Source organism: Schistosoma haematobium, chromosome 2, assembly GCF_000699445.3.
Source record: "Schistosoma haematobium chromosome 2, whole genome shotgun sequence".
NCBI lineage: Eukaryota > Metazoa > Platyhelminthes > Trematoda > Strigeidida > Schistosomatidae > Schistosoma > Schistosoma haematobium.
This window is the reverse complement of record NC_067197.1, coordinates 20,911,596-20,935,844: the sequence shown is the minus strand read 5'-3', so window position 1 is coordinate 20,935,844 and position 24,249 is coordinate 20,911,596. Positions and strand designations below refer to the sequence as shown.

Here is a 24,249-nt window from a genome sequence, read left to right as displayed (position 1 = left end):
TTTAAGCCTTGTAATCATTTTATTACCTGATCAGTGGATAAACTGTCTCCACTATTGAAATTCAGTTAGTTCATTCTCATATTATCGGCCTTATGGATTAATGTTAGATACTCAAAAATCATTTGGCGTGATTCACAAACAGATTACATAGAGAAACTGACGTCGATGCAAACCACAAAGCACTAAGTTGAAAAGTTTATGACTTTTAGTTTGTATTATATATTTCACGCACCAAGTAAAGTATTATTCACATCTTTTTACTATGTATCATCTTATTTTTAGCTAAATTAATTAAGTGCGCTGAGTGTGATAGAACGTTTACGTCGAAATTGACTTTGCAAAGTCACGTACGCGTCGCCCATCCTGGTAAGCTCTGGTTTAATTCAAGATGATCATATTAATTGTTAATATATGTTGGTTATTTGTACTAAATCTTTCGTATATGCGTCTGTCTGTATCAAAAATAGATGATGATGAGGAAGAAGAGATCGCGGAGGAAGTTGATGAAGAAGACGAGGAAGAAAATGACGAAGAGGATAAAATTGAAATCCCACTATCTCCTACAAAACCTCCCATCAAAACTGTCAACATTCTCCTTTTCCGTACAAACAAAAAGCTTCGTATTCAAAACCCAACTATTTCATAAGTGCAGTTTTGTAAACTATCCCCTAACACTAACAAATTTTTACTCTACTGTAGATTACCGGGTGTCAGATTTTATCACTTTTATTTATATGATTATTATTTTCATAAGTGTGTACCTTCGTTATTACCGTTTCACTTCATATTATTATCATTATTATTCAATAAATCATTATTGTACATACAGTGTGTACGTTTTCTGTATGACCTGTGAAAAATCTCAATCATTACAACATATGTACGCATAATTTACATGTTACAATCACATAACAAAACGAGTGATCGAAAAAAATATTCAAAGTACCTAATTTTCACGTATACATTGAAAAAATTATTTAGAGCCATCTTAACCATTCTAAACAGTATGTGCCATATCCCTGTTAATGTTGATCGCGTGACCAGGGAAACACGGAAAGTATATGGATGACATAAACGCAAGCAGATTTTCCAGGTTATATAACGAGGTGCACACAGGCGCAGGCGGGGAACCAACTATCAAAAGACTGCTAAATATGCAAAAACATATGTAATCGAGATCAACTCACTATAGTCATCCTGCCACAACAGTTCTCTTTTCTGAGTCTACTGAAGTCGATCGACCGGTGAAGACGACCGAGTAGCGAATGTGCCAGACACTGATTCACGTCACCAACCGTTCACTCGATTACACGTAATATATACACAGACAGTTTACTGACGTGATGATTCAGTGAATGAGCTATTTTGTTGCCGATTGATTGTCTGTTGTAGGTGAGATAGAAAGAATAGAACGAGATGATATTCATGAGTGTTTAGCATCTGTTCACAATCGATCACTCCTCGTGGAAATTCCTTCAATTCGAACAACTGATAAATGACAGATATTGAGGAACAATGAATGTGGTGTCAGTTCTGTGTCCTCTTCAACTAGTCATGTCATCATATGGACTAGTCATCGTACAGTTAATTTGTTGTCTGAGTGGTGTTGTGTGCATGTCTTAGTATAATACTTGTTAAAGTGTGTGTTTGTGTGATCATTTGCCATTCATATGTGAGATAGGATTGAATGGATTGTGAATTGAATCTCGTATGCACTTGTAGTGAGTCGATCTCGAAGTGTGTTGTATTGATTGTGTTGGACATTGTTGATTGAAGTTGTGTGATAATTGTAAATGATGTTGTCTGTATGGTGTCCAATGAGCATGAAATGATTGTGTTAAATGAATGTGTACGGCTGGGCGTGGTGGCGTGCGCCTGTAATCTAGCTACTTGGAGGCCAGGGTGCGGGATTTCGTGGGACCGGGAGTTCTGGCATATGGGTGCTCATGTTGATCGGGCGTCCACGCTAAGCACGGCGCCGGTATGGATGACCTGTCGGAGGATGGGTTGTCCAGGTCGTCTAAGGAGGGGCGGACCGGCCCAGGGGGGAAACCCAGCAGGCAAAAGTCCCCGCGTGGTGCGGTAGCGGGATAGCGCCTGTGAATGGTGTCCATCTGACAGCCCAGTTGGCGCGTGAAGACCGCCTCCTTTTCACCATCTCACACACACAACAACACCATACTACTCACCTTATTATATTTCACCTTCATACAATGCACCATCCTCATCTGTCTCATTCTCAACCGTCCAACTTCTATATACATTACTACTAGAATCATTCATCCAACAACCCACACAACTAACAACATGCTTAACCACATTTCTCACAATCACATATACACTACTACTAAAATGTTTACTACCTATTTGCACAGCTACTTTCATTCATCACCAAACAACATCACAACTATCAATGATGACAGTGTCATTGTCACGACTAATATACACGCTAACAAGCGAACTCGACAAATTGTCTGTGTCAGGCTCATGACATCATTGTTTCCACTGTCATCCTGGAGGTGAACTTCTCACAGTCAATCTGCTAAATATTCACACATGTGTGTAACCGAGATCAACTCACTATAGTCATCCTGCCACAACAGTTCTCTTTTCTGAGTCTACTGAAGTCGATCGACCGGTGAAGACGACCGAGTAGCGAATGTGCCAGACACTGATTCACGTCACCAACCGTTCACTCGATTACACGTAATATATACACAGACAGTTTACTGACGTGATGATTCAGTGAATGAGCTATTTTGTTGCCGATTGATTGTCTGTTGTAGGTGAGATAGAAAGAATAGAACGAGATGATATTCATGAGTGTTTAGCATCTGTTCACAATCGATCACTCCTCGTGGAAATTCCTTCAATTCGAACAACTGATAAATGACAGATATTGAGGAACAATGAATGTAGTGTCAGTTCTGTGTCCTCTTCAACTAGTCATGTCATCATATGGACTAGTCATCGTACAGTTAATTTGTTGTCTGAGTGGTGTTGTGTGCATGTCTTAGTATAATACTTGTTAAAGTGTGTGTTTGTGTGATCATTTGCCATTCATATGTGAGATAGGATTGAATGGATTGTGAATTGAATCTCGTATGCACTTGTAGTGAGTCGATCTCGAAGTGTGTTGTATTGATTGTGTTGGACATTGTTGATTGAAGTTGTGTGATAATTGTAAATGATGTTGTCTGTATGGTGTCCAATGAGCATGAAATGATTGTGTTAAATGAATGTGTACGGCTGGGCGTGGTGGCGTGCGCCTGTAATCTAGCTACTTGGAGGCCAGGGTGCGGGATTTCGTGGGACCGGGAGTTCTGGCATATGGGTGCTCATGTTGATCGGGCGTCCACGCTAAGCACGGCGCCGATATGGATGACCTGTCGGAGGATGGGTTGTCCAGGTCGTCTAAGGAGGGGCGGACCGGCCCAGGGGGAAACCCAGCAGGCAAAAGTCCCCGCGTGGTGCGGTAGCGGGATAGCGCCTGTGAATGGTGTCCATCTGACAGCCCAGTTGGCGCGTGAAGACCGCCTCCTTTTCACCATCTCACACACACAACAACACCATACTACTCACCTTATTATATTTCACCTTCATACAATGCACCATCCTCATCTGTCTCATTCTCAACCGTCCAACTTCTATATACATTACTACTAGAATCATTCATCCAACAACCCACACAACTAACAACATGCTTAACCACATTTCTCACAATCACATATACACTACTACTAAAATGTTTACTACCTATTTGCACAGCTACTTTCATTCATCACCAAACAACATCACAACTATCAATGATGACAGTGTCATTGTCACGACTAATATACACGCTAACAAGCGAACTCGACAAATTGTCTGTGTCAGGCTCATGACATCATTGTTTCCACTGTCATCCTGGAGGTGAACTTCTCACAGTCAATCTGCTAAATATTCACACATGTGTGTAACCGAGATCAACTCACTATAGTCATCCTGCCACAACAGTTCTCTTTTCTGAGTCTACTGAAGTCGATCGACCGGTGAAGACGACCGAGTAGCGAATGTGCCAGACACTGATTCACGTCACCAACCGTTCACTCGATTACACGTAATATATACACAGACAGTTTACTGACGTGATGATTCAGTGAATGAGCTATTTTGTTGCCGATTGATTGTCTGTTGTAGGTGAGATAGAAAGAATAGAACGAGATGATATTCATGAGTGTTTAGCATCTGTTCACAATCGATCACTCCTCGTGGAAATTCCTTCAATTCGAACAACTGATAAATGACAGATATTGAGGAACAATGAATGTAGTGTCAGTTCTGTGTCCTCTTCAACTAGTCATGTCATCATATGGACTAGTCATCGTACAGTTAATTTGTTGTCTGAGTGGTGTTGTGTGCATGTCTTAGTATAATACTTGTTAAAGTGTGTGTTTGTGTGATCATTTGCCATTCATATGTGAGATAGGATTGAATGGATTGTGAATTGAATCTCGTATGCACTTGTAGTGAGTCGATCTCGAAGTGTGTTGTATTGATTGTGTTGGACATTGTTGATTGAAGTTGTGTGATAATTGTAAATGATGTTGTCTGTATGGTGTCCAATGAGCATGAAATGATTGTGTTAAATGAATGTGTACGGCTGGGCGTGGTGGCGTGCGCCTGTAATCTAGCTACTTGGAGGCCAGGGTGCGGGATTTCGTGGGACCGGGAGTTCTGGCATATGGGTGCTCATGTTGATCGGGCGTCCACGCTAAGCACGGCGCCGATATGGATGACCTGTCGGAGGATGGGTTGTCCAGGTCGTCTAAGGAGGGGCGGACCGGCCCAGGGGGAAACCCAGCAGGCAAAAGTCCCCGCGTGGTGCGGTAGCGGGATAGCGCCTGTGAATGGTGTCCATCTGACAGCCCAGTTGGCGCGTGAAGACCGCCTCCTTTTCACCATCTCACACACACAACAACACCATACTACTCACCTTATTATATTTCACCTTCATACAATGCACCATCCTCATCTGTCTCATTCTCAACCGTCCAACTTCTATATACATTACTACTAGAATCATTCATCCAACAACCCACACAACTAACAACATGCTTAACCACATTTCTCACAATCACATATACACTACTACTAAAATGTTTACTACCTATTTGCACAGCTACTTTCATTCATCACCAAACAACATCACAACTATCAATGATGACAGTGTCATTGTCACGACTAATATACACGCTAACAAGCGAACTCGACAAATTGTCTGTGTCAGGCTCATGACATCATTGTTTCCACTGTCATCCTGGAGGTGAACTTCTCACAGTCAATCTGCTAAATATTCACACATGTGTGTAACCGAGATCAACTCACTATAATCATCCTGCCACAACAGTTCTCTTTTCTGAGTCTACTGAAGTCGATCGACCGGTGAAGACGACCGAGTAGCGAATGTGCCAGACACTGATTCACGTCACCAACCGTTCACTCGATTACACGTAATATATACACAGACAGTTTACTGACGTGATGATTCAGTGAATGAGCTATTTTGTTGCCGATTGATTGTCTGTTGTAGGTGAGATAGAAAGAATAGAACGAGATGATATTCATGAGTGTTTAGCATCTGTTCACAATCGATCACTCCTCGTGGAAATTCCTTCAATTCGAACAACTGATAAATGACAGATATTGAGGAACAATGAATGTAGTGTCAGTTCTGTGTCCTCTTCAACTAGTCATGTCATCATATGGACTAGTCATCGTACAGTTAATTTGTTGTCTGAGTGGTGTTGTGTGCATGTCTTAGTATAATACTTGTTAAAGTGTGTGTTTGTGTGATCATTTGCCATTCATATGTGAGATAGGATTGAATGGATTGTGAATTGAATCTCGTATGCACTTGTAGTGAGTCGATCTCGAAGTGTGTTGTATTGATTGTGTTGGACATTGTTGATTGAAGTTGTGTGATAATTGTAAATGATGTTGTCTGTATGGTGTCCAATGAGCATGAAATGATTGTGTTAAATGAATGTGTACGGCTGGGCGTGGTGGCGTGCGCCTGTAATCTAGCTACTTGGAGGCCAGGGTGCGGGATTTCGTGGGACCGGGAGTTCTGGCATATGGGTGCTCATGTTGATCGGGCGTCCACGCTAAGCACGGCGCCGATATGGATGACCTGTCGGAGGATGGGTTGTCCAGGTCGTCTAAGGAGGGGCGGACCGGCCCAGGGGGAAACCCAGCAGGCAAAAGTCCCCGCGTGGTGCGGTAGCGGGATAGCGCCTGTGAATGGTGTCCATCTGACAGCCCAGTTGGCGCGTGAAGACCGCCTCCTTTTCACCATCTCACACACACAACAACACCATACTACTCACCTTATTATATTTCACCTTCATACAATGCACCATCCTCATCTGTCTCATTCTCAACCGTCCAACTTCTATATACATTACTACTAGAATCATTCATCCAACAACCCACACAACTAACAACATGCTTAACCACATTTCTCACAATCACATATACACTACTACTAAAATGTTTACTACCTATTTGCACAGCTACTTTCATTCATCACCAAACAACATCACAACTATCAATGATGACAGTGTCATTGTCACGACTAATATACACGCTAACAAGCGAACTCGACAAATTGTCTGTGTCAGGCTCATGACATCATTGTTTCCACTGTCATCCTGGAGGTGAACTTCTCACAGTCAATCTGCTAAATATTCACACATGTGTGTAACCGAGATCAACTCACTATAGTCATCCTGCCACAACAGTTCTCTTTTCTGAGTCTACTGAAGTCGATCGACCGGTGAAGACGACCGAGTAGCGAATGTGCCAGACACTGATTCACGTCACCAACCGTTCACTCGATTACACGTAATATATACACAGACAGTTTACTGACGTGATGATTCAGTGAATGAGCTATTTTGTTGCCGATTGATTGTCTGTTGTAGGTGAGATAGAAAGAATAGAACGAGATGATATTCATGAGTGTTTAGCATCTGTTCACAATCGATCACTCCTCGTGGAAATTCCTTCAATTCGAACAACTGATAAATGACAGATATTGAGGAACAATGAATGTAGTGTCAGTTCTGTGTCCTCTTCAACTAGTCATGTCATCATATGGACTAGTCATCGTACAGTTAATTTGTTGTCTGAGTGGTGTTGTGTGCATGTCTTAGTATAATACTTGTTAAAGTGTGTGTTTGTGTGATCATTTGCCATTCATATGTGAGATAGGATTGAATGGATTGTGAATTGAATCTCGTATGCACTTGTAGTGAGTCGATCTCGAAGTGTGTTGTATTGATTGTGTTGGACATTGTTGATTGAAGTTGTGTGATAATTGTAAATGATGTTGTCTGTATGGTGTCCAATGAGCATGAAATGATTGTGTTAAATGAATGTGTACGGCTGGGCGTGGTGGCGTGCGCCTGTAATCTAGCTACTTGGAGGCCAGGGTGCGGGATTTCGTGGGACCGGGAGTTCTGGCATATGGGTGCTCATGTTGATCGGGCGTCCACGCTAAGCACGGCGCCGATATGGATGACCTGTCGGAGGATGGGTTGTCCAGGTCGTCTAAGGAGGGGCGGACCGGCCCAGGGGGAAACCCAGCAGGCAAAAGTCCCCGCGTGGTGCGGTAGCGGGATAGCGCCTGTGAATGGTGTCCATCTGACAGCCCAGTTGGCGCGTGAAGACCGCCTCCTTTTCACCATCTCACACACACAACAACACCATACTACTCACCTTATTATATTTCACCTTCATACAATGCACCATCCTCATCTGTCTCATTCTCAACCGTCCAACTTCTATATACATTACTACTAGAATCATTCATCCAACAACCCACACAACTAACAACATGCTTAACCACATTTCTCACAATCACATATACACTACTACTAAAATGTTTACTACCTATTTGCACAGCTACTTTCATTCATCACCAAACAACATCACAACTATCAATGATGACAGTGTCATTGTCACGACTAATATACACGCTAACAAGCGAACTCGACAAATTGTCTGTGTCACGCTCATGACATCATTGTTTCCACTGTCATCCTGGAGGTGAACTTCTCACAGTCAATCTGCTAAATATTCACACATGTGTGTAACCGAGATCAACTCACTATAGTCATCCTGCCACAACAGTTCTCTTTTCTGAGTCTACTGAAGTCGATCGACCGGTGAAGACGACCGAGTAGCGAATGTGCCAGACACTGATTCACGTCACCAACCGTTCACTCGATTACACGTAATATATACACAGACAGTTTACTGACGTGATGATTCAGTGAATGAGCTATTTTGTTGCCGATTGATTGTCTGTTGTAGGTGAGATAGAAAGAATAGAACGAGATGATATTCATGAGTGTTTAGCATCTGTTCACAATCGATCACTCCTCGTGGAAATTCCTTCAATTCGAACAACTGATAAATGACAGATATTGAGGAACAATGAATGTAGTGTCAGTTCTGTGTCCTCTTCAACTAGTCATGTCATCATATGGACTAGTCATCGTACAGTTAATTTGTTGTCTGAGTGGTGTTGTGTGCATGTCTTAGTATAATACTTGTTAAAGTGTGTGTTTGTGTGATCATTTGCCATTCATATGTGAGATAGGATTGAATGGATTGTGAATTGAATCTCGTATGCACTTGTAGTGAGTCGATCTCGAAGTGTGTTGTATTGATTGTGTTGGACATTGTTGATTGAAGTTGTGTGATAATTGTAAATGATGTTGTCTGTATGGTGTCCAATGAGCATGAAATGATTGTGTTAAATGAATGTGTACGGCTGGGCGTGGTGGCGTGCGCCTGTAATCTAGCTACTTGGAGGCCAGGGTGCGGGATTTCGTGGGACCGGGAGTTCTGGCATATGGGTGCTCATGTTGATCGGGCGTCCACGCTAAGCACGGCGCCGATATGGATGACCTGTCGGAGGATGGGTTGTCCAGGTCGTCTAAGGAGGGGCGGACCGGCCCAGGGGGGAAACCCAGCAGGCAAAAGTCCCCGCGTGGTGCGGTAGCGGGATAGCGCCTGTGAATGGTGTCCATCTGACAGCCCAGTTGGCGCGTGAAGACCGCCTCCTTTTCACCATCTCACACACACAACAACACCATACTACTCACCTTATTATATTTCACCTTCATACAATGCACCATCCTCATCTGTCTCATTCTCAACCGTCCAACTTCTATATACATTACTACTAGAATCATTCATCCAACAACCCACACAACTAACAACATGCTTAACCACATTTCTCACAATCACATATACACTACTACTAAAATGTTTACTACCTATTTGCACAGCTACTTTCATTCATCACCAAACAACATCACAACTATCAATGATGACAGTGTCATTGTCACGACTAATATACACGCTAACAAGCGAACTCGACAAATTGTCTGTGTCAGGCTCATGACATCATTGTTTCCACTGTCATCCTGGAGGTGAACTTCTCACAGTCAATCTGCTAAATATTCACACATGTGTGTAACCGAGATCAACTCACTATAGTCATCCTGCCACAACAGTTCTCTTTTCTGAGTCTACTGAAGTCGATCGACCGGTGAAGACGACCGAGTAGCGAATGTGCCAGACACTGATTCACGTCACCAACCGTTCACTCGATTACACGTAATATATACACAGACAGTTTACTGACGTGATGATTCAGTGAATGAGCTATTTTGTTGCCGATTGATTGTCTGTTGTAGGTGAGATAGAAAGAATAGAACGAGATGATATTCATGAGTGTTTAGCATCTGTTCACAATCGATCACTCCTCGTGGAAATTCCTTCAATTCGAACAACTGATAAATGACAGATATTGAGGAACAATGAATGTAGTGTCAGTTCTGTGTCCTCTTCAACTAGTCATGTCATCATATGGACTAGTCATCGTACAGTTAATTTGTTGTCTGAGTGGTGTTGTGTGCATGTCTTAGTATAATACTTGTTAAAGTGTGTGTTTGTGTGATCATTTGCCATTCATATGTGAGATAGGATTGAATGGATTGTGAATTGAATCTCGTATGCACTTGTAGTGAGTCGATCTCGAAGTGTGTTGTATTGATTGTGTTGGACATTGTTGATTGAAGTTGTGTGATAATTGTAAATGATGTTGTCTGTATGGTGTCCAATGAGCATGAAATGATTGTGTTAAATGAATGTGTACGGCTGGGCGTGGTGGCGTGCGCCTGTAATCTAGCTACTTGGAGGCCAGGGTGCGGGATTTCGTGGGACCGGGAGTTCTGGCATATGGGTGCTCATGTTGATCGGGCGTCCACGCTAAGCACGGCGCCGATATGGATGACCTGTCGGAGGATGGGTTGTCCAGGTCGTCTAAGGAGGGGCGGACCGGCCCAGGGGGAAACCCAGCAGGCAAAAGTCCCCGCGTGGTGCGGTAGCGGGATAGCGCCTGTGAATGGTGTCCATCTGACAGCCCAGTTGGCGCGTGAAGACCGCCTCCTTTTCACCATCTCACACACACAACAACACCATACTACTCACCTTATTATATTTCACCTTCATACAATGCACCATCCTCATCTGTCTCATTCTCAACCGTCCAACTTCTATATACATTACTACTAGAATCATTCATCCAACAACCCACACAACTAACAACATGCTTAACCACATTTCTCACAATCACATATACACTACTACTAAAATGTTTACTACCTATTTGCACAGCTACTTTCATTCATCACCAAACAACATCACAACTATCAATGATGACAGTGTCATTGTCACGACTAATATACACGCTAACAAGCGAACTCGACAAATTGTCTGTGTCACGCTCATGACATCATTGTTTCCACTGTCATCCTGGAGGTGAACTTCTCACAGTCAATCTGCTAAATATTCACACATGTGTGTAACCGAGATCAACTCACTATAGTCATCCTGCCACAACAGTTCTCTTTTCTGAGTCTACTGAAGTCGATCGACCGGTGAAGACGACCGAGTAGCGAATGTGCCAGACACTGATTCACGTCACCAACCGTTCACTCGATTACACGTAATATATACACAGACAGTTTACTGACGTGATGATTCAGTGAATGAGCTATTTTGTTGCCGATTGATTGTCTGTTGTAGGTGAGATAGAAAGAATAGAACGAGATGATATTCATGAGTGTTTAGCATCTGTTCACAATCGATCACTCCTCGTGGAAATTCCTTCAATTCGAACAACTGATAAATGACAGATATTGAGGAACAATGAATGTAGTGTCAGTTCTGTGTCCTCTTCAACTAGTCATGTCATCATATGGACTAGTCATCGTACAGTTAATTTGTTGTCTGAGTGGTGTTGTGTGCATGTCTTAGTATAATACTTGTTAAAGTGTGTGTTTGTGTGATCATTTGCCATTCATATGTGAGATAGGATTGAATGGATTGTGAATTGAATCTCGTATGCACTTGTAGTGAGTCGATCTCGAAGTGTGTTGTATTGATTGTGTTGGACATTGTTGATTGAAGTTGTGTGATAATTGTAAATGATGTTGTCTGTATGGTGTCCAATGAGCATGAAATGATTGTGTTAAATGAATGTGTACGGCTGGGCGTGGTGGCGTGCGCCTGTAATCTAGCTACTTGGAGGCCAGGGTGCGGGATTTCGTGGGACCGGGAGTTCTGGCATATGGGTGCTCATGTTGATCGGGCGTCCACGCTAAGCACGGCGCCGATATGGATGACCTGTCGGAGGATGGGTTGTCCAGGTCGTCTAAGGAGGGGCGGACCGGCCCAGGGGGAAACCCAGCAGGCAAAAGTCCCCGCGTGGTGCGGTAGCGGGATAGCGCCTGTGAATGGTGTCCATCTGACAGCCCAGTTGGCGCGTGAAGACCGCCTCCTTTTCACCATCTCACACACACAACAACACCATACTACTCACCTTATTATATTTCACCTTCATACAATGCACCATCCTCATCTGTCTCATTCTCAACCGTCCAACTTCTATATACATTACTACTAGAATCATTCATCCAACAACCCACACAACTAACAACATGCTTAACCACATTTCTCACAATCACATATACACTACTACTAAAATGTTTACTACCTATTTGCACAGCTACTTTCATTCATCACCAAACAACATCACAACTATCAATGATGACAGTGTCATTGTCACGACTAATATACACGCTAACAAGCGAACTCGACAAATTGTCTGTGTCACGCTCATGACATCATTGTTTCCACTGTCATCCTGGAGGTGAACTTCTCACAGTCAATCTGCTAAATATTCACACATGTGTGTAACCGAGATCAACTCACTATAGTCATCTTGCCACAACAGTTCTCTTTTCTGAGTCTACTGAAGTCGATCGACCGGTGAAGACGACCGAGTAGCGAATGTGCCAGACACTGATTCACGTCACCAACCGTTCACTCGATTACACGTAATATATACACAGACAGTTTACTGACGTGATGATTCAGTGAATGAGCTATTTTGTTGCCGATTGATTGTCTGTTGTAGGTGAGATAGAAAGAATAGAACGAGATGATATTCATGAGTGTTTAGCATCTGTTCACAATCGATCACTCCTCGTGGAAATTCCTTCAATTCGAACAACTGATAAATGACAGATATTGAGGAACAATGAATGTAGTGTCAGTTCTGTGTCCTCTTCAACTAGTCATGTCATCATATGGACTAGTCATCGTACAGTTAATTTGTTGTCTGAGTGGTGTTGTGTGCATGTCTTAGTATAATACTTGTTAAAGTGTGTGTTTGTGTGATCATTTGCCATTCATATGTGAGATAGGATTGAATGGATTGTGAATTGAATCTCGTATGCACTTGTAGTGAGTCGATCTCGAAGTGTGTTGTATTGATTGTGTTGGACATTGTTGATTGAAGTTGTGTGATAATTGTAAATGATGTTGTCTGTATGGTGTCCAATGAGCATGAAATGATTGTGTTAAATGAATGTGTACGGCTGGGCGTGGTGGCGTGCGCCTGTAATCTAGCTACTTGGAGGCCAGGGTGCGGGATTTCGTGGGACCGGGAGTTCTGGCATATGGGTGCTCATGTTGATCGGGCGTCCACGCTAAGCACGGCGCCGATATGGATGACCTGTCGGAGGATGGGTTGTCCAGGTCGTCTAAGGAGGGGCGGACCGGCCCAGGGGGGAAACCCAGCAGGCAAAAGTCCCCGCGTGGTGCGGTAGCGGGATAGCGCCTGTGAATGGTGTCCATCTGACAGCCCAGTTGGCGCGTGAAGACCGCCTCCTTTTCACCATCTCACACACACAACAACACCATACTACTCACCTTATTATATTTCACCTTCATACAATGCACCATCCTCATCTGTCTCATTCTCAACCGTCCAACTTCTATATACATTACTACTAGAATCATTCATCCAACAACCCACACAACTAACAACATGCTTAACCACATTTCTCACAATCACATATACACTACTACTAAAATGTTTACTACCTATTTGCACAGCTACTTTCATTCATCACCAAACAACATCACAACTATCAATGATGACAGTGTCATTGTCACGACTAATATACACGCTAACAAGCGAACTCGACAAATTGTCTGTGTCACGCTCATGACATCATTGTTTCCACTGTCATCCTGGAGGTGAACTTCTCACAGTCAATCTGCTAAATATTCACACATGTGTGTAACCGAGATCAACTCACTATAGTCATCCTGCCACAACAGTTCTCTTTTCTGAGTCTACTGAAGTCGATCGACCGGTGAAGACGACCGAGTAGCGAATGTGCCAGACACTGATTCACGTCACCAACCGTTCACTCGATTACACGTAATATATACACAGACAGTTTACTGACGTGATGATTCAGTGAATGAGCTATTTTGTTTCCGATTGATTGTCTGTTGTAGGTGAGATAGAAAGAATAGAACGAGATGATATTCATGAGTGTTTAGCATCTGTTCACAATCGATCACTCCTCGTGGAAATTCCTTCAATTCGAACAACTGATAAATGACAGATATTGAGGAACAATGAATGTAGTGTCAGTTCTGTGTCCTCTTCAACTAGTCATGTCATCATATGGACTAGTCATCGTACAGTTAATTTGTTGTCTGAGTGGTGTTGTGTGCATGTCTTAGTATAATACTTGTTAAAGTGTGTGTTTGTGTGATCATTTGCCATTCATATGTGAGATAGGATTGAATGGATTGTGAATTGAATCTCGTATGCACTTGTAGTGAGTCGATCTCGAAGTGTGTTGTATTGATTGTGTTGGACATTGTTGATTGAAGTTGTGTGATAATTGTAAATGATGTTGTCTGTATGGTGTCCAATGAGCATGAAATGATTGTGTTAAATGAATGTGTACGGCTGGGCGTGGTGGCGTGCGCCTGTAATCTAGCTACTTGGAGGCCAGGGTGCGGGATTTCGTGGGACCGGGAGTTCTGGCATATGGGTGCTCATGTTGATCGGGCGTCCACGCTAAGCACGGCGCCGATATGGATGACCTGTCGGAGGATGGGTTGTCCAGGTCGTCTAAGGAGGGGCGGACCGGCCCAGGGGGGAAACCCAGCAGGCAAAAGTCCCCGCGTGGTGCGGTAGCGGGATAGCGCCTGTGAATGGTGTCCATCTGACAGCCCAGTTGGCGCGTGAAGACCGCCTCCTTTTCACCATCTCACACACACAACAACACCATACTACTCACCTTATTATATTTCACCTTCATACAATGCACCATCCTCATCTGTCTCATTCTCAACCGTCCAACTTCTATATACATTACTACTAGAATCATTCATCCAACAACCCACACAACTAACAACATGCTTAACCACATTTCTCACAATCACATATACACTACTACTAAAATGTTTACTACCTATTTGCACAGCTACTTTCATTCATCACCAAACAACATCACAACTATCAATGATGACAGTGTCATTGTCACGACTAATATACACGCTAACAAGCGAACTCGACAAATTGTCTGTGTCACGCTCATGACATCATTGTTTCCACTGTCATCCTGGAGGTGAACTTCTCACAGTCAATCTGCTAAATATTCACACATGTGTGTAACCGAGATCAACTCACTATAGTCATCTTGCCACAACAGTTCTCTTTTCTGAGTCTACTGAAGTCGATCGACCGGTGAAGACGACCGAGTAGCGAATGTGCCAGACACTGATTCACGTCACCAACCGTTCACTCGATTACACGTAATATATACACAGACAGTTTACTGACGTGATGATTCAGTGAATGAGCTATTTTGTTGCCGATTGATTGTCTGTTGTAGGTGAGATAGAAAGAATAGAACGAGATGATATTCATGAGTGTTTAGCATCTGTTCACAATCGATCACTCCTCGTGGAAATTCCTTCAATTCGAACAACTGATAAATGACAGATATTGAGGAACAATGAATGTAGTGTCAGTTCTGTGTCCTCTTCAACTAGTCATGTCATCATATGGACTAGTCATCGTACAGTTAATTTGTTGTCTGAGTGGTGTTGTGTGCATGTCTTAGTATAATACTTGTTAAAGTGTGTGTTTGTGTGATCATTTGCCATTCATATGTGAGATAGGATTGAATGGATTGTGAATTGAATCTCGTATGCACTTGTAGTGAGTCGATCTCGAAGTGTGTTGTATTGATTGTGTTGGACATTGTTGATTGAAGTTGTGTGATAATTGTAAATGATGTTGTCTGTATGGTGTCCAATGAGCATGAAATGATTGTGTTAAATGAATGTGTACGGCTGGGCGTGGTGGCGTGCGCCTGTAATCTAGCTACTTGGAGGCCAGGGTGCGGGATTTCGTGGGACCGGGAGTTCTGGCATATGGGTGCTCATGTTGATCGGGCGTCCACGCTAAGCACGGCGCCGATATGGATGACCTGTCGGAGGATGGGTTGTCCAGGTCGTCTAAGGAGGGGCGGACCGGCCCAGGGGGAAACCCAGCAGGCAAAAGTCCCCGCGTGGTGCGGTAGCGGGATAGCGCCTGTGAATGGTGTCCATCTGACAGCCCAGTTGGCGCGTGAAGACCGCCTCCTTTTCACCATCTCACACACACAACAACACCATACTACTCACCTTATTATATTTCACCTTCATACAATGCACCATCCTCATCTGTCTCATTCTCAACCGTCCAACTTCTATATACATTACTACTAGAATCATTCATCCAACAACCCACACAACTAACAACATGCTTAACCACATTTCTCACAATCACATATACACTACTACTAAAATGTTTACTACCTATTTGCACAGCTACTTTCATTCATCACCAAACAACATCACAACTATCAATGATGACAGTGTCATTGTCACGACTAATATACACGCTAACAAGCGAACTCGACAAATTGTCTGTGTCACGCTCATGACATCATTGTTTCCACTGTCATCCTGGAGGTGAACTTCTCACAGTCAATCTGCTAAATATTCACACATGTGTGTAACCGAGATCAACTCACTATAGTCATCCTGCCACAACAGTTCTCTTTTCTGAGTCTACTGAAGTCGATCGACCGGTGAAGACGACCGAGTAGCGAATGTGCCAGACACTGATTCACGTCACCAACCGTTCACTCGATTACACGTAATATATACACAGACAGTTTACTGACGTGATGATTCAGTGAATGAGCTATTTTGTTGCCGATTGATTGTCTGTTGTAGGTGAGATAGAAAGAATAGAACGAGATGATATTCATGAGTGTTTAGCATCTGTTCACAATCGATCACTCCTCGTGGAAATTCCTTCAATTCGAACAACTGATAAATGACAGATATTGAGGAACAATGAATGTAGTGTCAGTTCTGTGTCCTCTTCAACTAGTCATGTCATCATATGGACTAGTCATCGTACAGTTAATTTGTTGTCTGAGTGGTGTTGTGTGCATGTCTTAGTATAATACTTGTTAAAGTGTGTGTTTGTGTGATCATTTGCCATTCATATGTGAGATAGGATTGAATGGATTGTGAATTGAATCTCGTATGCACTTGTAGTGAGTCGATCTCGAAGTGTGTTGTATTGATTGTGTTGGACATTGTTGATTGAAGTTGTGTGATAATTGTAAATGATGTTGTCTGTATGGTGTCCAATGAGCATGAAATGATTGTGTTAAATGAATGTGTACGGCTGGGCGTGGTGGCGTGCGCCTGTAATCTAGCTACTTGGAGGCCAGGGTGCGGGATTTCGTGGGACCGGGAGTTCTGGCATATGGGTGCTCATGTTGATCGGGCGTCCACGCTAAGCACGGCGCCGATATGGATGACCTGTCGGAGGATGGGTTGTCCAGGTCGTCTAAGGAGGGGCGGACCGGCCCAGGGGGAAACCCAGCAGGCAAAAGTCCCCGCGTGGTGCGGTAGCGGGATAGCGCCTGTGAATGGTGTCCATCTGACAGCCCAGTTGGCGCGTGAAGACCGCCTCCTTTTCACCATCTCACACACACAACAACACCATACTACTCACCTTATTATATTTCACCTTCATACAATGCACCATCCTCATCTGTCTCATTCTCAACCGTCCAACTTCTATATACATTACTACTAGAATCATTCATCCAACAACCCACACAACTAACAACATGCTTAACCACATTTCTCACAATCACATATACACTACTACTAAAATGTTTACTACCTATTTGCACAGCTACTTTCATTCATCACCAAACAACATCACAACTATCAATGATGACAGTGTCATTGTCACGACTAATATACACGCTAACAAGCGAACTCGACAAATTGTCTGTGTCACGCTCATGACATCATTGTTTCCACTGTCATCCTGGAGGTGAACTTCTCACAGTCAATCTGCTAAATATTCACACATGTGTGTAACCGAGATCAACTCACTATAGTCATCCTGCCACAACAGTTCTCTTTTCTGAGTCTACTGAAGTCGATCGACCGGTGAAGACGACCGAGTAGCGAATGTGCCAGACACTGATTCACGTCACCAACCGTTCACTCGATTACACGTAATATATACACAGACAGTTTACTGACGTGATGATTCAGTGAATGAGCTATTTTGTTGCCGATTGATTGTCTGTTGTAGGTGAGATAGAAAGAATAGAACGAGATGATATTCATGAGTGTTTAGCATCTGTTCACAATCGATCACTCCTCGTGGAAATTCCTTCAATTCGAACAACTGATAAATGACAGATATTGAGGAACAATGAATGTAGTGTCAGTTCTGTGTCCTCTTCAACTAGTCATGTCATCATATGGACTAGTCATCGTACAGTTAATTTGTTGTCTGAGTGGTGTTGTGTGCATGTCTTAGTATAATACTTGTTAAAGTGTGTGTTTGTGTGATCATTTGCCATTCATATGTGAGATAGGATTGAATGGATTGTGAATTGAATCTCGTATGCACTTGTAGTGAGTCGATCTCGAAGTGTGTTGTATTGATTGTGTTGGACATTGTTGATTGAAGTTGTGTGATAATTGTAAATGATGTTGTCTGTATGGTGTCCAATGAGCATGAAATGATTGTGTTAAATGAATGTGTACGGCTGGGCGTGGTGGCGTGCGCCTGTAATCTAGCTACTTGGAGGCCAGGGTGCGGGATTTCGTGGGACCGGGAGTTCTGGCATATGGGTGCTCATGTTGATCGGGCGTCCACGCTAAGCACGGCGCCGATATGGATGACCTGTCGGAGGATGGGTTGTCCAGGTCGTCTAAGGAGGGGCGGACCGGCCCAGGGGGAAACCCAGCAGGCAAAAGTCCCCGCGTGGTGCGGTAGCGGGATAGCGCCTGTGAATGGTGTCCATCTGACAGCCCAGTTGGCGCGTGAAGACCGCCTCCTTTTCACCATCTCACACACACAACAACACCATACTACTCACCTTATTATATTTCACCTTCATACAATGCACCATCCTCATCTGTCTCATTCTCAACCGTCCAACTTCTATATACATTACTACTAGAATCATTCATCCAACAACCCACACAACTAACAACATGCTTAACCACATTTCTCACAATCACATATACACTACTACTAAAATGTTTACTACCTATTTGCACAGCTACTTTCATTCATCACCAAACAACATCACAACTATCAATGATGACAGTGTCATTGTCACGACTAATATACACGCTAACAAGCGAACTCGACAAATTGTCTGTGTCACGCTCATGACATCATTGTTTCCACTGTCATCCTGGAGGTGAACTTCTCACAGTCAATCTGCTAAATATTCACACATGTGTGTAACCGAGATCAACTCACTATAGTCATCCTGCCACAACAGTTCTCTTTTCTGAGTCTACTGAAGTCGATCGACCGGTGAAGACGACCGAGTAGCGAATGTGCCAGACACTGATTCACGTCACCAACCGTTCACTCGATTACACGTAATATATACACAGACAGTTTACTGACGTGATGATTCAGTGAATGAGCTATTTTGTTGCCGATTGATTGTCTGTTGTAGGTGAGATAGAAAGAATAGAACGAGATGATATTCATGAGTGTTTAGCATCTGTTCACAATCGATCACTCCTCGTGGAAATTCCTTCAATTCGAACAACTGATAAATGACAGATATTGAGGAACAATGAATGTAGTGTCAGTTCTGTGTCCTCTTCAACTAGTCATGTCATCATATGGACTAGTCATCGTACAGTTAATTTGTTGTCTGAGTGGTGTTGTGTGCATGTCTTAGTATAATACTTGTTAAAGTGTGTGTTTGTGTGATCATTTGCCATTCATATGTGAGATAGGATTGAATGGATTGTGAATTGAATCTCGTATGCACTTGTAGTGAGTCGATCTCGAAGTGTGTTGTATTGATTGTGTTGGACATTGTTGATTGAAGTTGTGTGATAATTGTAAATGATGTTGTCTGTATGGTGTCCAATGAGCATGAAATGATTGTGTTAAATGAATGTGTACGGCTGGGCGTGGTGGCGTGCGCCTGTAATCTAGCTACTTGGAGGCCAGGGTGCGGGATTTCGTGGGACCGGGAGTTCTGGCATATGGGTGCTCATGTTGATCGGGCGTCCACGCTAAGCACGGCGCCGATATGGATGACCTGTCGGAGGATGGGTTGTCCAGGTCGTCTAAGGAGGGGCGGACCGGCCCAGGGGGAAACCCAGCAGGCAAAAGTCCCCGCGTGGTGCGGTAGCGGGATAGCGCCTGTGAATGGTGTCCATCTGACAGCCCAGTTGGCGCGTGAAGACCGCCTCCTTTTCACCATCTCACACACACAACAACACCATACTACTCACCTTATTATATTTCACCTTCATACAATGCACCATCCTCATCTGTCTCATTCTCAACCGTCCAACTTCTATATACATTACTACTAGAATCATTCATCCAACAACCCACACAACTAACAACATGCTTAACCACATTTCTCACAATCACATATACACTACTACTAAAATGTTTACTACCTATTTGCACAGCTACTTTCATTCATCACCAAACAACATCACAACTATCAATGATGACAGTGTCATTGTCACGACTAATATACACGCTAACAAGCGAACTCGACAAATTGTCTGTGTCACGCTCATGACATCATTGTTTCCACTGTCATCCTGGAGGTGAACTTCTCACAGTCAATCTGCTAAATATTCACACATGTGTGTAACCGAGATCAACTCACTATAGTCATCCTGCCACAACAGTTCTCTTTTCTGAGTCTACTGAAGTCGATCGACCGGTGAAGACGACCGAGTAGCGAATGTGCCAGACACTGATTCACGTCACCAACCGTTCACTCGATTACACGTAATATATACACAGACAGTTTACTGACGTGATGATTCAGTGAATGAGCTATTTTGTTGCCGATTGATTGTCTGTTGTAGGTGAGATAGAAAGAATAGAACGAGATGATATTCATGAGTGTTTAGCATCTGTTCACAATCGATCACTCCTCGTGGAAATTCCTTCAATTCGAACAACTGATAAATGACAGATATTGAGGAACAATGAATGTAGTGTCAGTTCTGTGTCCTCTTCAACTAGTCATGTCATCATATGGACTAGTCATCGTACAGTTAATTTGTTGTCTGAGTGGTGTTGTGTGCATGTCTTAGTATAATACTTGTTAAAGTGTGTGTTTGTGTGATCATTTGCCATTCATATGTGAGATAGGATTGAATGGATTGTGAATTGAATCTCGTATGCACTTGTAGTGAGTCGATCTCGAAGTGTGTTGTATTGATTGTGTTGGACATTGTTGATTGAAGTTGTGTGATAATTGTAAATGATGTTGTCTGTATGGTGTCCAATGAGCATGAAATGATTGTGTTAAATGAATGTGTACGGCTGGGCGTGGTGGCGTGCGCCTGTAATCTAGCTACTTGGAGGCCAGGGTGCGGGATTTCGTGGGACCGGGAGTTCTGGCATATGGGTGCTCATGTTGATCGGGCGTCCACGCTAAGCACGGCGCCGATATGGATGACCTGTCGGAGGATGGGTTGTCCAGGTCGTCTAAGGAGGGGCGGACCGGCCCAGGGGGGAAACCCAGCAGGCAAAAGTCCCCGCGTGGTGCGGTAGCGGGATAGCGCCTGTGAATGGTGTCCATCTGACAGCCCAGTTGGCGCGTGAAGACCGCCTCCTTTTCACCATCTCACACACACAACAACACCATACTACTCACCTTATTATATTTCACCTTCATACAATGCACCATCCTCATCTGTCTCATTCTCAACCGTCCAACTTCTATATACATTACTACTAGAATCATTCATCCAACAACCCACACAACTAACAACATGCTTAACCACATTTCTCACAATCACATATACACTACTACTAAAATGTTTACTACCTATTTGCACAGCTACTTTCATTCATCACCAAACAACATCACAACTATCAATGATGACAGTGTCATTGTCACGACTAATATACACGCTAACAAGCGAACTCGACAAATTGTCTGTGTCACGCTCATGACATCATTGTTTCCACTGTCATCCTGGAGGTGAACTTCTCACAGTCAATCTGCTAAATATTCACACATGTGTGTAACCGAGATCAACTCACTATAGTCATCCTGCCACAACAGTTCTCTTTTCTGAGTCTACTGAAGTCGATCGACCGGTGAAGACGACCGAGTAGCGAATGTGCCAGACACTGATTCACGTCACCAACCGTTCACTCGATTACACGTAATATATACACAGACAGTTTACTGACGTGATGATTCAGTGAATGAGCTATTTTGTTGCCGATTGATTGTCTGTTGTAGGTGAGATAGAAAGAATAGAACGAGATGATATTCATGAGTGTTTAGCATCTGTTCACAATCGATCACTCCTCGTGGAAATTCCTTCAATTCGAACAACTGATAAATGACAGATATTGAGGAACAATGAATGTAGTGTCAGTTCTGTGTCCTCTTCAACTAGTCATGTCATCATATGGACTAGTCATCGTACAGTTAATTTGTTGTCTGAGTGGTGTTGTGTGCATGTCTTAGTATAATACTTGTTAAAGTGTGTGTTTGTGTGATCATTTGCCATTCATATGTGAGATAGGATTGAATGGATTGTGAATTGAATCTCGTATGCACTTGTAGTGAGTCGATCTCGAAGTGTGTTGTATTGATTGTGTTGGACATTGTTGATTGAAGTTGTGTGATAATTGTAAATGATGTTGTCTGTATGGTGTCCAATGAGCATGAAATGATTGTGTTAAATGAATGTGTACGGCTGGGCGTGGTGGCGTGCGCCTGTAATCTAGCTACTTGGAGGCCAGGGTGCGGGATTTCGTGGGACCGGGAGTTCTGGCATATGGGTGCTCATGTTGATCGGGCGTCCACGCTAAGCACGGCGCCGATATGGATGACCTGTCGGAGGATGGGTTGTCCAGGTCGTCTAAGGAGGGGCGGACCGGCCCAGGGGGGAAACCCAGCAGGCAAAAGTCCCCGCGTGGTGCGGTAGCGGGATAGCGCCTGTGAATGGTGTCCATCTGACAGCCCAGTTGGCGCGTGAAGACCGCCTCCTTTTCACCATCTCACACACACAACAACACCATACTACTCACCTTATTATATTTCACCTTCATACAATGCACCATCCTCATCTGTCTCATTCTCAACCGTCCAACTTCTATATACATTACTACTAGAATCATTCATCCAACAACCCACACAACTAACAACATGCTTAACCACATTTCTCACAATCACATATACACTACTACTAAAATGTTTACTACCTATTTGCACAGCTACTTTCATTCATCACCAAACAACATCACAACTATCAATGATGACAGTGTCATTGTCACGACTAATATACACGCTAACAAGCGAACTCGACAAATTGTCTGTGTCACGCTCATGACATCATTGTTTCCACTGTCATCCTGGAGGTGAACTTCTCACAGTCAATCTGCTAAATATTCACACATGTGTGTAACCGAGATCAACTCACTATAGTCATCCTGCCACAACAGTTCTCTTTTCTGAGTCTACTGAAGTCGATCGACCGGTGAAGACGACCGAGTAGCGAATGTGCCAGACACTGATTCACGTCACCAACCGTTCACTCGATTACACGTAATATATACACAGACAGTTTACTGACGTGATGATTCAGTGAATGAGCTATTTTGTTGCCGATTGATTGTCTGTTGTAGGTGAGATAGAAAGAATAGAACGAGATGATATTCATGAGTGTTTAGCATCTGTTCACAATCGATCACTCCTCGTGGAAATTCCTTCAATTCGAACAACTGATAAATGACAGATATTGAGGAACAATGAATGTAGTGTCAGTTCTGTGTCCTCTTCAACTAGTCATGTCATCATATGGACTAGTCATCGTACAGTTAATTTGTTGTCTGAGTGGTGTTGTGTGCATGTCTTAGTATAATACTTGTTAAAGTGTGTGTTTGTGTGATCATTTGCCATTCATATGTGAGATAGGATTGAATGGATTGTGAATTGAATCTCGTATGCACTTGTAGTGAGTCGATCTCGAAGTGTGTTGTATTGATTGTGTTGGACATTGTTGATTGAAGTTGTGTGATAATTGTAAATGATGTTGTCTGTATGGTGTCCAATGAGCATGAAATGATTGTGTTAAATGAATGTGTACGGCTGGGCGTGGTGGCGTGCGCCTGTAATCTAGCTACTTGGAGGCCAGGGTGCGGGATTTCGTGGGACCGGGAGTTCTGGCATATGGGTGCTCATGTTGATC

At 43.2% G+C, this 24,249-nt stretch overlaps 1 protein-coding gene across 1 annotated transcript in view; it reads left to right on the top strand.

The window, feature by feature from the left end:
* MS3_00006436 (uncharacterized protein) overlaps window positions 1-1,274 on the top strand; it is a 39,335-nt gene extending 38,061 nt beyond the window's left edge. The window contains exons 12-13 of the mRNA XM_051214582.1: window positions 283-366; window positions 468-1,274. Coding sequence (XP_051067768.1) covers window positions 283-366; window positions 468-646 — 263 coding nt within the window. The 3' untranslated portion in view covers window positions 647-1,274. The remainder of the gene's footprint in view (window positions 1-282; window positions 367-467) is intronic.
* Window positions 1,275-24,249: the final 22,975 nt, after the last annotated feature.